The sequence below is a fragment of the Etheostoma cragini genome, chromosome 24 (assembly GCF_013103735.1).
Source record: "Etheostoma cragini isolate CJK2018 chromosome 24, CSU_Ecrag_1.0, whole genome shotgun sequence".
In the NCBI taxonomy this organism is placed as follows: domain Eukaryota; kingdom Metazoa; phylum Chordata; class Actinopteri; order Perciformes; family Percidae; genus Etheostoma; species Etheostoma cragini.
Genome location: NC_048430.1, coordinates 493,977 through 506,789, shown reverse-complemented (window position 1 = coordinate 506,789; position 12,813 = coordinate 493,977). Strand labels below are relative to the sequence as shown.

The 12,813-nt window shown below is 42.8% G+C and overlaps 2 protein-coding genes across 3 annotated transcripts in view; both read left to right on the top strand.

Moving 5' to 3' along the window:
- dnpep (aspartyl aminopeptidase) overlaps nucleotides 1–3,174 on the top strand; it is a 12,939-nt gene extending 9,765 nt beyond the window's left edge. For both annotated transcript variants that reach the window (XM_034865040.1, XM_034865041.1), the window contains exons 12-15: nucleotides 926–965; nucleotides 1,392–1,493; nucleotides 1,921–2,088; nucleotides 2,916–3,174. In XM_034865040.1, coding sequence (XP_034720931.1) covers nucleotides 926–965; nucleotides 1,392–1,493; nucleotides 1,921–2,088; nucleotides 2,916–2,966 — 361 coding nt within the window. In that variant the 3' untranslated portion in view covers nucleotides 2,967–3,174. The remainder of the gene's footprint in view (nucleotides 1–925; nucleotides 966–1,391; nucleotides 1,494–1,920; nucleotides 2,089–2,915) is intronic.
- Nucleotides 3,175–4,499: 1,325 nt separating this feature from the next.
- Nucleotides 4,500–12,813, top strand: part of LOC117939683 (receptor-type tyrosine-protein phosphatase-like N) — a 23,580-nt gene continuing 15,266 nt past the window's right edge. The window contains exons 1-2 of the mRNA XM_034865173.1: nucleotides 4,500–4,752; nucleotides 11,302–11,352. Of these exons, the coding sequence (XP_034721064.1) occupies nucleotides 4,674–4,752; nucleotides 11,302–11,352 (130 nt within the window). The 5' untranslated portion in view covers nucleotides 4,500–4,673. The remainder of the gene's footprint in view (nucleotides 4,753–11,301; nucleotides 11,353–12,813) is intronic.

The window sequence follows — 12,813 nt, the reverse complement described above, 5'->3', positions numbered from 1 at the left end:
CACACACACACACACACACACACACCTGGACTTACATTAATACCTGGTCCCTTTATCACTTTATTACTGGACTCAACACTGACACCTTGATAATAATTCATGGTCTTTTTTTGGTCTTTATTTGACAAATGTTCTTATTTTTATTATTATTACATTTACTGTTATTTTGTTGTCTTTAAACTGTCTTTTTTTTTTAATCTATTTATATTTATTTTCTTGCTAAAAACTGCTGCTGGAATTTTCAATTTCATCCCAAAAAGGGTCAATAAAGAGAAATCTAAGTCGTAATCTGGCTAATCTCAGAGGTGGAGTTTGACGCCCAATGGCAATGATCAATGGCAGAAAGAAATCGATTTCTTTAATCTAATTATAATTAGATTTAAGAAATCTAATTAATCTGCTGTGAGGCACCAAGCCGGCATGAAAAATGTAGGTTTTTATTTTCAAAACAAACAAAAAAAAACAACTAATTTGACACAACGGGGGGGTAGACAAACACAATAAACAACTAAACTACACTTACTTACTACTTATATTAAACCAATGCTACCTAATATCAAATAGGGATAAGTTAATCAAATAATCGTGACTAACCATAAGTATAACTAGCAAATAAAGGAACACAACTCAAAAATCAAATCCTCTGTCACCCCTACGATATGGGGAAACATGGTGCAGTCCAATTATCCATCCCTTCCCCATTTAAGCAGCTTCAAATCAATCGGAGGTCCTTCAATTTCATGTATCTGTTCATGGTAATTGGGGCATTCAATGGTGACAGGTTGCATTTGAAATATTAAGGATAAAAGGTTTTATTTGACATAACATCTCAATGTAATATAGTTAGTTTTTTAATTCAGCTGCAGAGAGATTTGGCTGAGAGTTGGTTCTTTAATTTTTGTACTCAAATGTCTGATTTTCTCAGGGAGAAGCATGAGGAGAACCATCGTCCCGCTTTCCACAAGGTGAAGACATTTATTGATTTATTCATTTAAAAAAGGACACTTTTTTTTTAATAATTTACATAATTTAAGCCAATTTAAAGACATTTGGCAACGAGTCAGTTATTTGGGCTGCCGGCAGTGTCTGGCTTCCTATTTTATGAATTATTTAAACCAAATGTTTGCTGAATATTCTTTGTTTTTTCTTCACTTCGTCTTTAAATTCCTGTTCAAATGAGAATTATAATTTAATTTGGCTTTTTGATGAGAATTAAATCATATTTTCAGTTTTATAAAGAAAAAAGCTCAAATCAACAGTAGGATTAAATCCTGAAAAAGTGCGTTTTTTGTTGTTTTTTTTTACATCCTGTCAGATGAATATAATTAAAATAACAATAAATGTAATTTTTATATACATATTAATATACATTTTATAATTTTTCTTTCCAGGGCCCAGTGATCAAGTTCAACAGCAACCAGCGTTACGCAACCACCGCCGTCACGGCGTCCGTGGTGAGAGAGGTCGCCAGCCGCGTCGGCGTGCCTCTGCAGGTAGAGTGTGTGTGTGTGTGTGTGTGTGTGTGTGTGTGTGTGTGTGTGTGTGTTCAGACTTGACGAAAGAAGACCAGGAAGACTTTGCTCCCGTAAATACTCTTGACGGGATATTTCCGTTTTCAAGTCCTGATGTCATATTTTCAAACTGCAAGCATTGTTAGATGTGTGATTTATAGCAGTCATAAAACTGAAAATATGTCAGGCTTGTGGATTTCTGACCCATTAAGACACAATTCCCAGCATGCAACAGGTTCTGCCTGCTCACTTTAGCCCTGTTGCAGACAGGAAATGGCTGATTAATCCCTGTTTTATTTGGAGACGTTGCAGCTCCTCCTAATGGCCACTAGGGGGCAGACCGGCCGACTTTGCCACATAGAAACAGTCCTTTTTCCATCAGTTTGACCTGAGCTCCTTCCTCCTGCAGGACGTGATGGTCCGGAACGACAGCCCCTGTGGAACCACCATCGGACCCATCCTGGCGGCCCGCCTCGGCGTCCCCGTGGTGGACATCGGGGCGCCGCAGCTCTCCATGCACTCCATCAGGGAGATGTGCTGCACCTCCAGCGTCTTGCAGAGCACCACCCTCTTCAAGGTAACCTCCTTCTGCGGAACAAACCTCCAGTTTTTGGGAGCGATGACTGCTTTATGAAGCTGTTGTTTTGGGTTTAGCCCACTGGTGTTTGGTGTAACTCGTATATAAAATAACCAAAGAGTTGAATCAACGCCTCTCTAACAGCTCAAGTCAATACAATAATAATTATTTTTAACCCTTATGTTGTCCTTGCGTCAAATTGACCAGTTTTCAGTTAATTTATTATTAATTTTGTCACAAAAATGGGCCGCTGAACATGAAAAATATCCAAAATAATTGGAAAAAACACCAAAAACGTCACAAAAAAAGCACCCACAACAGTAAAAAAAGTGATAATAAAGTAAATAAAAGTGACCATGGTTGATGGGAAGACAACACAAGGGTTAAAAAATCCAGTTCCAGCTCCTCAAATGTGAGGATTTGCAGCTTTTCCTTGTTTTAAATCATCCTGAAGTGAATCTGTAAACTTGGGATCTGAGAAATTGTGATGGATATTTTTGGGTATTTTTATAATAAGCTGGTATATTGTTGTGTTGTTATATTAAAGATGTTAAAAGGGTGCATTTGCACTCGCTCCTGAACCTTTCCTGCACAGTGTATGAGTCACTTCCTGCTAATAAACATGGATGTAAAGGGAACATCGGCACAATCTGGTCATGTGTGCGCTTTGAGATATTCAGGAATTAAATACTCTGTGTTGTTTTCAACATTTGACTTTATATTCAGATCATTTTTTCTTTCTTCCCCTGCTGTATTTTCCATTTTCTTCTTATTTCTCCACTTTTTTTTAAACCCCGCTCCCACTTCCTGTCTGCTCCCCCCTGCAGGGCTTCTTCGAGCTGTTCCCCTCGGTGAGGAGCTCGCTGGTTGTTGACTAGAGACGGCAGGAACCCCAACTGATAGAAACTAAGGGTGTCATTTTCAACATGTTACTTCAACTCAGGCTGATGCAGAATATCAACATTTGAAATAGTTTAAAAAGCATAAAATGTCATGATTTTAATGTTGAAAATGACGATCCTTTCTTAAAAAGTGATTTCTCAGTCGTAGACCGATGTCTAGAATAGAGCCCAGCATGCTGTGATCACACCTCTGATAAAGAAAGCACTTCTTTATCTTTCTTATTACCTGAATTTGTTAAGAAAATAATAAAAATGCACAAAGGTTGGTGTTCTCTCCTCTTTCTGTCGGATTTCTCATTCGGTTCATAAACAAAAACAAAGGGCGGTAAATGTGGAAGGCAGGAGAAACTGTTTTACATTTTAATAAAACATCAGATGTGCTGCTTTGCCAGGAAGTATCTGGATGGTTGTTTCCTTTTCAGGAGAAGATGGACATCTCGTCTAGATGAACCAGTCAGGATGCAGCCTGCAAGGAGCTCCCCCACTCTGCAAGTAACGCCTGTTTACACAACTCAAAGCTTTATCACCTCATGTATCTGAGGAAGAAGTGGGTTAAATAACAGCTGGTTAGTCATACAGCCTGTTGTTTTTTATTAGAAATAAATCTTCTGAAACCACCTGCAACGCTGCAGTAAATACAAAGTGAGTTAACAGTGTTGAGACTGTCAGAGGTGTTGATGATGGAGTGGAATGGACATTTGTGAGTGACCACAAACTTTTGACCGGTAGTGTATATTTTAAAGGTAACACCATGATATCAGAGTGCTGTGATGCTATTTATCTGGATATCTTTACCTAAAGGTGTTAACACACTTGCAGAAAACTCCTCTTTTGTCCTTCTGAAAACTACATATTCAATCTTTCCATCCACCATTTGTTTAATGATGCGGTGCTGTCCAGCTGACTTTAACCTGAAATCAAAGTGGATGAGGAATAAAACGGAGATCTCACCATTTAGAGGTGACTCCTTTATGTTGTTTCCAGACCTTTTGACACATTTGGATCCTCGTTAGTAACAAACACACAGAGTAACATAAGTGTTAATGTTAATAGAAGTAAGTAAAGGGTCTGTATTAGTCTAATAAACAGCCTGAATAAGAGCAGTAGCACTTGTAGCTGTAACATTACAAACTGCATCGCAAATTGCAAGACAATGAACCCACAAGACAAGTCTATGAAATAGTTTAGATGTAGACGAAATGCTCCGTCAGTCAGCAAATGAAAGCTTATCAAAGTGTTGGAGAAATGAGCTCCACGTCCACGAGCCTGTATGAATAACAACAGATCCTCCACCCGCCACGTGGGCTATTCTAATCCTCCACTTTTGGGTTTTTAATTGAAGGACTTCTACTTGTTAAATGTCATTAAAGCATCTGAACGCGTCCATTTGCTCACCTCTAGTCTGGAAATATCTCTCCCAGTGTGGCGCATCCTGTGGTCCTATTTCAACCAACCCATCTCTCTCGCTCTCTTTCTCTCGCTCTCTCGCTCTTTTTTTCTCTCTCACATACACACACACTCACGCTCACTCACTTCCTCTCCATCAGACCCGTGCAGCAGCAGCAGCAGCCTCAGAGATGGAGAGCTGCTAGAAGCGCGTCCGCCTCCGCAGCAGCAGCAGCAGCAGCAGCAGCGGCCGCTCTCTCTCCCTCCCTCCTCGCTCCGGTGGATGCTGGATGTACCATGAGGTCTCCGCGGCTCTGGGCAGCTCTGTGCCTCCTCCTCACGGCCTCGTGCCGTGTCCGCGCGGCCGGCCGACATGGTAAGACCCGTCAGATAACCGCGATGGAGGCGCACTTCCCGTTTAAACGAACTCGCTGCGAGCAGGGCGGCGCGTAAATCACGACTCCCCCGTGACAAGTCCCTCTTGCAGTTTGTTTAGAGTGACTTATCACTTAATGTTGCCGTGTGTTTATCTTTATAAAAGGATGATATATAATCTACAGTTTCTCCTGGGAGACTGTTGTGTTTCTTTTAATAATGCAGCAGGAAATGAAGGCTTTAAGTTGCTCGTTCGTCCCATGTGTTCTGTACTAAACTCGAGTGTTAACTAAGTAATAAAGAGGGTCATTTGGCTCTCATAACCTCAGTGTATGGATATTTATAATAAACTAAGTTTTATTATGGCGTAGTACATGTACAGATCAGTCTGAGCTGCCGGACGTCATCTTGTATGTGTTGCATTTCCTGCTCTGCTCGGCTCATCTGCCTCCGATCTGGGTACACAGGCGCTAAATTGCGTCACTGACGCAAATGCTGTGACCGTGGGTCAGCTGGGATGTTGTGTTCAGTCTGTAACGACAACAACAAACACACAAACAAACAGCAGAAGAGACAGGGAGAGAGAGAGAAGGAGAGAGAAAGGCTTTGTATGAAGCCAATATATGATCACATAATAGAAAGCCATCTAATGAAATATTTACCTAAAGAATAGTGGACACTGTTAAAGAAATCAGTACAAATACAGGCTACTTATATACTACTTATATATATAATACTTATATGCTGTGTTAATATGAAGGCATTTCACAGGTGCTTTTCTGTGTTTTGATATTTGGATTAACATAAATGTGATCTAATCCTTGTTGGCTAAATGACACGTTCAGATCAAATCATTCAACAAGCATTCACCGACTAAGGGACAACAAAACAACAATGTAATTTATGATAACAATCAGAAGAAATCAGTGAAACCTTTATCTTATTGAAACTGAAACAGGGGGGCAGTGAGACCTTTAATATTGCAATTAATTTGGCTTTTTGACTTACTGTTAAAACAACTCGTTGGCAGGACTTCCTGTAGCTAATGAGAGGATCCAAAACATAGCACCATGGATACCATGGATGCCAAACAGGGAGTGTCTCAGACCCAGTGATAGTGAACAGTCTGAGTGTTTCAGCACCAGTGATAGTGAACGGTCTAAGGGCACGTTCAATCTCAAAACAGTGTGAACCGTTTCCTGGTTGAATGACCCGTTTCCTCAGAACGATGTAACGCGGCTTTGAGTTTAGTTTCCTCTCGTTTTGTGGGTGTGTCACACACCGCCAATCAGCAGGGAGGTGTATGTAAACTGGTGGTAATAAAAAGGCAGAGCGCTTGCACACACAACAGTGTGTTCGACACACCCCTCTAACCCGTGTTGCTTTGTTTTGTTGGGGCTGAACATGGCTTAAGTGTTTCAGCACCACGGACAGATCAGTCCCTGAGAACATCAAACAGTCAGATTGTTTCAGCACCATGGACAGGGATCAGTCCCTGGGAACAGTGAACAGTCAGATTGTTTCAGCACCATGGACAGGGATCAGTCCCTGAGAACATCAAACAGTCAGATTGTTTCAGCACCACGGACAGGGATCAGTCCCTGAGAACAGCGAACAGTCAGATTGTTTCAGCACCATGGACAGGGATCAGTCCCTGAGAACATCAAACAGTCAGATTGTTTCAGCACCATGGACAGGGATCAGTCCCTGGGAACAGCAGTCAGATTGTTTCAGCACCATGGACAGGGATCAGTCCCTGGGAACAGCAGTCAGATTGTTTCAGCACCATGGACAGGGATCAGTCCCTGAGAACAGTGAACAGTCAGATTATTTCAGCACCACGGTTAGCAAACACTAGTCGAACGTTTCACCTGTAGTCTAAATATAATTCTAAAAGGAAAAACATTTTCAGTGAGACAATTGTTGTATTGGTTTAAAGAAATGTAAACAACCCAGAATGCATCTGTGTGTACCCAGACCTCCCTCCACAGCGCTGTGAAGACAGAGCTGGCATGCAGACTAGTATTTGTGTTATCATGGCACAGTGGAAGAAGATAAATCACTTTTTTAATGTATCGCCAACAAGAAAAAAATACAGAATATGGGCCAACATATCCTTGAAATACTGCGTGTAGTGAGCTCCAGTCAGAGTGATTAGTGCGAGGCGGGATGAAGTTAAAGGTTTAAAGGTTGACTGAGGTGAGGAGGGTTGCAGCCTCGATGCCTCGATGCCACTCTGCCACACCATGCAGGTTACACCGTGCTCGGTGTCGGCTGACTCATCCCACCTTAAATATCCTCCGTCAGCCCGGAGGACGAGCTCACGCTCACACAGCAGCCGCCGTAGATGCCAGCGGCACCATTATGAAAATGACACTGGCAGATAATGGAGGATAAAAGCAAAGGCACAGAGACACTGATGATGACGGGAGGCCAGAGTTCATGATGACTCATTCTGATCTATTTAATTTATCCACATAAAGCTCACTGGACCAATGGTGTTGTTTTTTTAATGCTGTCAGCAGTCAGAAACCAAGCAGAAGAAAACCTGAAAACTGAAGTGGTATTTCTTCCACATTGTGTTTATTTGTCGTAGTTGTTGAGCTCAAATTTCTTCAGAATATCTGTTCCCAGGCTCCCATGCTCTATCTGCCACAGGGGGATGATGTGAGTCATCCATCCAGCCTTAAAGATACCGCAGCTCCTTGTTTTGTTGAAGTGTTGCGACGAGTTCTCAGGCCTAAAACGAGCAGTTTGGGGGTTTCTATCCAGCCACCTGAGTGTTTAAGCTGTGGTTAAGTTTAGGGAACTGAAACTCTGGGTAAGGTTATGTTTCCCTGGTTAGGATGACAAGAAACTAACGTTGACGGCTACTCTGAGTTGGGATGGAAACTCCAGTGTCTCGATGAAATCAGGAGTATTTGCACAACTACAAGAGGTCACACATGTTTACTATTACTAACGAAACATAATGCCGCCTAGATTTATGTTTTTTTAATCACTGTAATAGATCATAAACTTGTTTTAAATCCTCTCCAGACTCATATTCCTTGGCTTTTACGAGCTGATGTTTTGCTCTTGTGTTTGAGTTGTGGCCTTGAGTAACTGGTCTGAACAGGACGTGATGGTTTATGTGAACCCTCCAAAGTGTCTCCTAATGTCTCCTATTAGAGAGGATGTGAGGACACGTAGTTCTGCTGTAATCCTGTTGGCTGAGATCCTGCTCAGACAGAGCCACACCTTCTCATAAAACAAAATGGAGCTGGTGCTGTACGTAACTTCAGACGGTGACTATCCACATCACCGACTCTCTCTCTCTCTCTCTCTCTCTCTCTCTCTCTCTCTCTCTCTCTCTCTCTCTCTCTCTCTCTCTCTGATTAGTTCTAGTTGGAGACAGATGTTAGTGGGTGAATCAGGGAGAGAAAAGCTGGAGGAGTTTCCCCTGAGGACTTGTAAAGACCTGCTGCTGCCTGAAACCCCAGACCACTGGCTCTGAGTCCAGCCAGGTCCAAGGGATTCTGGGATTCTGGGATTCTGGGATTTTGGGATTCTGGTGAAATTGAATCAAACAGTACGACTCTGTGTATTAAAAAGCGTTTCACTGCTGTTAAATCAACTTTACGCCAGAAATATCTCTCTGTTGAGTCTTATTTTCTTAAAGAATAGGGAAAGATTATTCTAAGTTGTGTGTAGAGCTGCAGCTCATCATTATGTTCACTGTCAATTAATCTGATTAGTTGTTTGGTCTTTAAAATGTCCGAAAATAATGCAAAAAGGTCAATCACTGTTCCCAAAAAGCCCAAGACAACGTCCTCAAATGTCTTGGTTTGTCCACAACTCAAAGATATTCAGCTTACTGTCACAGAAGAGAGAAGAAACTAGAAGATATTCACATTTAAGATGCTGGAATCAGAATTCTTTACGTTTTTATCATAACATATTACTCAAACTGCTCGATTATCCAAATAGTGGGTGATTAATTTAATAGATGACAACTAATTGATTAATCTTTGCACCTTTACTTCTGTATAACACGTTCCCTTTCTCTGTCACTGGCTATTTTCTGCATAATGTGTCCTTTTCCTTTTGATACAGCCAATTATTCTTCTCATTAGATCCCCAATCTATTGTGAAATGTCTCCTAATGAAGTGTTGATGTGGTGCATTAGAGGAGCGGATTGAGTGTTAATGGCGACAGTGATGGACAGTCACAGGACAACTTTAACGAGATGATGGTCTCCTAGACACAGCCAAAGAGACATGAAGAGAGAGGACAGGGACAGAGAGAGAAGACGGGAGAGGTGTGTGGGTGGAGGAGAGAGGACAGAGATTAGTCATCATGTGGAGTTTGGACGGAGGAGGCGACAGGCGGATGGATGGATGGATGGAGAATCTCGTCGCTCTATGTTTAGCTGAATCTCCGATTCCCTCCTTCTAATAGAAATTCCCTCTCTGATACAGCATGTGTCGTGTCGTTGATGCTCTGTCTGACTTTTTATAGATGTCAGGTAAAAGGAAACCCAGATTTGATTGACAGGAGACGCTTAGGCACAGAAGGAAAATCCTGTCCAGGTTTTTCTGAAAGACGTTCTGGTTTCTGCACGTCTGGAGTCTTATTTTCTCGCCTAATTCTCTCGTAATTAAGTCTTTTTGTAGTTATTTCCATTTTTTAATCATGGTTTCCACGCTCTTCTTCATGCTATTATAGGAGAAGGTGACATAAGTCTCCTTAAGCCTTGTGTTGTCTTCCCGTCAACCATGAAACACTATTATCTTTGTCATTTTTTCAATGTTGTGGGTGTTTTTTTTTAAATGTTTTTTGATATTTACAATGTTGACAGTTTCAGTGCTTATTGAGAACGCCCATTTTTTTATCATAAACAAATTAAAAACGGGTCAAATTTGACCCGAGGACCACATGAGGGTTAAAACGTGGACTGTGACATCACTAATCGGAGAAGGTGGGCTTCATCACAGACAAAAATGCCTTAATAAGGGGGGGTTTGTCCCCACCAACATGAGTGATGTCACAGTGCTGCTTATGAGGACTCTGACATCACAAGAGAGAGGGAACAGTAGTTAAAATTGGAGTATAGGTTGTCCTGCAGGACGAGGTGTGTGTCCTTAACTGGCGAGAACAATACACAATATTACACAAATCCTTAATGACGGCACAGCGCAAACAGACGTGAATACACAGAATGGAGTGAGCGGCTTCACGTCTGCTGCCCTGTATTGTCTCCACACAGATTAAGGACTGGGAAAAGGTCAACTGTAACATTTGTGTGTAGTCCTATCACTTAGCAACACAACATGTATGTCCTCTGCAGCTGTCTGCGCTGAGGACTAGTCCACAAAAACCAAGATAAGGGATTAAGCCGGGATTCTGGCTCAATTTAGCCTTGACTCGGTTTCACAAAAGCAGGCGTTGACATATGTCCCTTTGCGTCCTCATATGTCCCTTTGCTTCCTCATGTGTCCCTTTGCTTCCTCACATGTCCCTTTGCTACCTCACATGTCCCTTTGCTTCCTCACATGTCCCTTTGCTTCCTCACATGTCCTTTTGCATCCTCACATGTCCCTTTGCTTCCTCACATGTCCCTTTGCATCCTCACACGTCCCTTTGCATCCTCACATGTCCCTTTGCTACCTCATATGTCCCTTTGCTTCCTCATATGTCCCTTTGCTTCCTCACATGTCCCTTTGCTTCCTCATATGTCCCTTTGCTTCCTCATATGTCCCTTTACATCCTCATATGTCCCTTTGCTTTCTTATATGTCCCTTTGCTACCTCATATGTCCCTTTGCTTCCTCACATGTCCCTTTGCTTCCTCATATGTCTCTTTGCATCCTCATATGTCCCTTTGCGTCCTCACATGTCCCTTTGCTTCCTCATATGTCTCTTTGCATCCTCATATGTCCCTTTGCGTCCTCATACGTCCCTTTGCGTCCTCACATGTCCCTTTGCGTCCTCATATGTCCCTTTGCATCCTCATATGTCCCTTTGCATCCTCATATGTCCCTTTGCTTTCTCATATGTCCCGTTGCGTCCTCATAAGTCCCTTTGCTTCCTCATATGTCCCTTTGCATCCTCATATGTCCCTTTGCGTCCTCATATGTCCCGTTGCGTCCTCATAAGTCCCTTTGCTTCCTCATATGTCCCTTTGCATCCTCATATGTCCCTTTGCTTTCTCATATGTCCCTTTGCATCCTCATATGTCCCTTTGCTTTCTCATATGTCCCGTTGCATCCTCATATGTCCCGTTGCGTCCTCATACGTCCCTTTACGTCCTCATATGTCCCTTTGCATCCTCATATGTCCCTTTGCATCCTCATATGTCCCTTTGCTTCCTCATATGTCCCTTTGCTTTCTCATATGTCCCTTTGCGTCCTCATATGTCCCTTTGCGTCCTCATATGTCCCGTTGCTTCCCCCAATCCTCCTAAATGATAGTCTTAGTTTGCTGAACCAATAAGAGTGAAGAGCGTTAGCAGCTTCTTTCTTGATGAATTCTTCTCAGAGTGAATCCATGTCTCTGTGTTTGTCCTCAGGTTGTTTGTTTGAGAAGAATCTGTGTCCCAGAGATCAGCTGTGCAACGACGGTGAGTCTCCAAGCTTTACTTCTCCGTCACACTCCGTGTAACCTGCTGTAACTGTTGTAGCATGCTACGCTACGTGTCTTCACGTAAACATGTCAAACTAGCGGCTGTAAGAGTGTCTCTGGCTGTCTTCAGAGCATGAAACCGTGTTGCGTTCACGTGTTGATTTATCGAAGCAGCCGCGCGCAATCTAACATGTATAATGAACATATAAATCTCTATTCTGATTGGCCGACGGGTGCTCATCACAGCGCTCCGCTTTGATGTAGCATCTCCATCAGCGTTTTTCACAAATCCTCACAGCTCCCAGCTGACAGCTGCTGGGTCCAAGGAGACAGGTTCACGGAGAGCAGGTCTTCAAACAAACCACTTCAACCCCTTCAAAGGAAACTAACATATTAAATATTAAATATGTATAAATTAGGCCAATGTAGAAATTCTGGTCTTAATTTCACAGATTTAATAGACAGGAACACATGTGAAAAACGAAGATTTGAGAACTGAGAGTAGCGGCGGATCTGCAGGTTTCTGGGAGTCTGATCCAGATCTGAGGAGCATAGAAACTGAACCCTGCCCCCCCTGTTTAGTTCTGACTCTGGGGACAGAAAGCAGACCTGTCCCAGATGACCTGAGAGGTCTGGGGGGGGGTCATAGTGTAGTAGCAGACCTGTCCCAGATCACCTGAGAGGTCTGGGGGGGTAACAGTGTAGTAGCAGATCAGAAATGTATTTTGGATGTGATCCAGTCTCTTGGTCTTAGTGAGGACTGGAGGGATGTGATCCAGTCTCTTGGTCTTAGTGAGAACTGGAGGGATGTGATCCAGTCTCTTAGTCTTAGTGAGAACTGGAGGGATGTGATCCAGTCTCTTGGTCTTAGTGAGGACTGGAGTGATGTGATCCAGTCTCTTCGTCTTAGTGAGAACTGGAGGGATGTGATCCAGTCTATTGGTCTTAGTGTGAACTGGAGTGATGTGATCCAGTCTCTTGGTCTTAGTGTGAACTGGAGTGATGTGATCCAGTCTCTTGGTCTTAGTGAGGACTGGAGTGATGGGATCCAGTCTCTTGGTCTCAGTGAGAACTGGAGGGATGTGATCCAGTCTCTTGGTCTTAATGAGGACTGGAGGGATGTGATCCAGTCTCTTGGTCTTAGTGAGAACTGGAGGAATGTGATCCAGTCTCTTGGTCTTAGTGAGAACTGGAGTGATGTGATCCAGTCTCTTGGTCTTAGTGAGAACTGGAGGGATGTGATCCAGTCTCTTGGTCTCAGTGAGAACTGGAGGGATGGGATCCAGTCTCTTGGTCTTAGTGAGAACTGGAATGATGTGATCCAGTCTCTTGGTCTTAGTGAGAACTGGAGGGATGTGATCCAGTCTATTGGTCTTAGTGTGAACTGGAGGGATGTGATCCAGTCTCTTGGTCTTAGTGAGGACTGGAGGGATGTGATCCAGTCTCTTAGTCTAAGTGA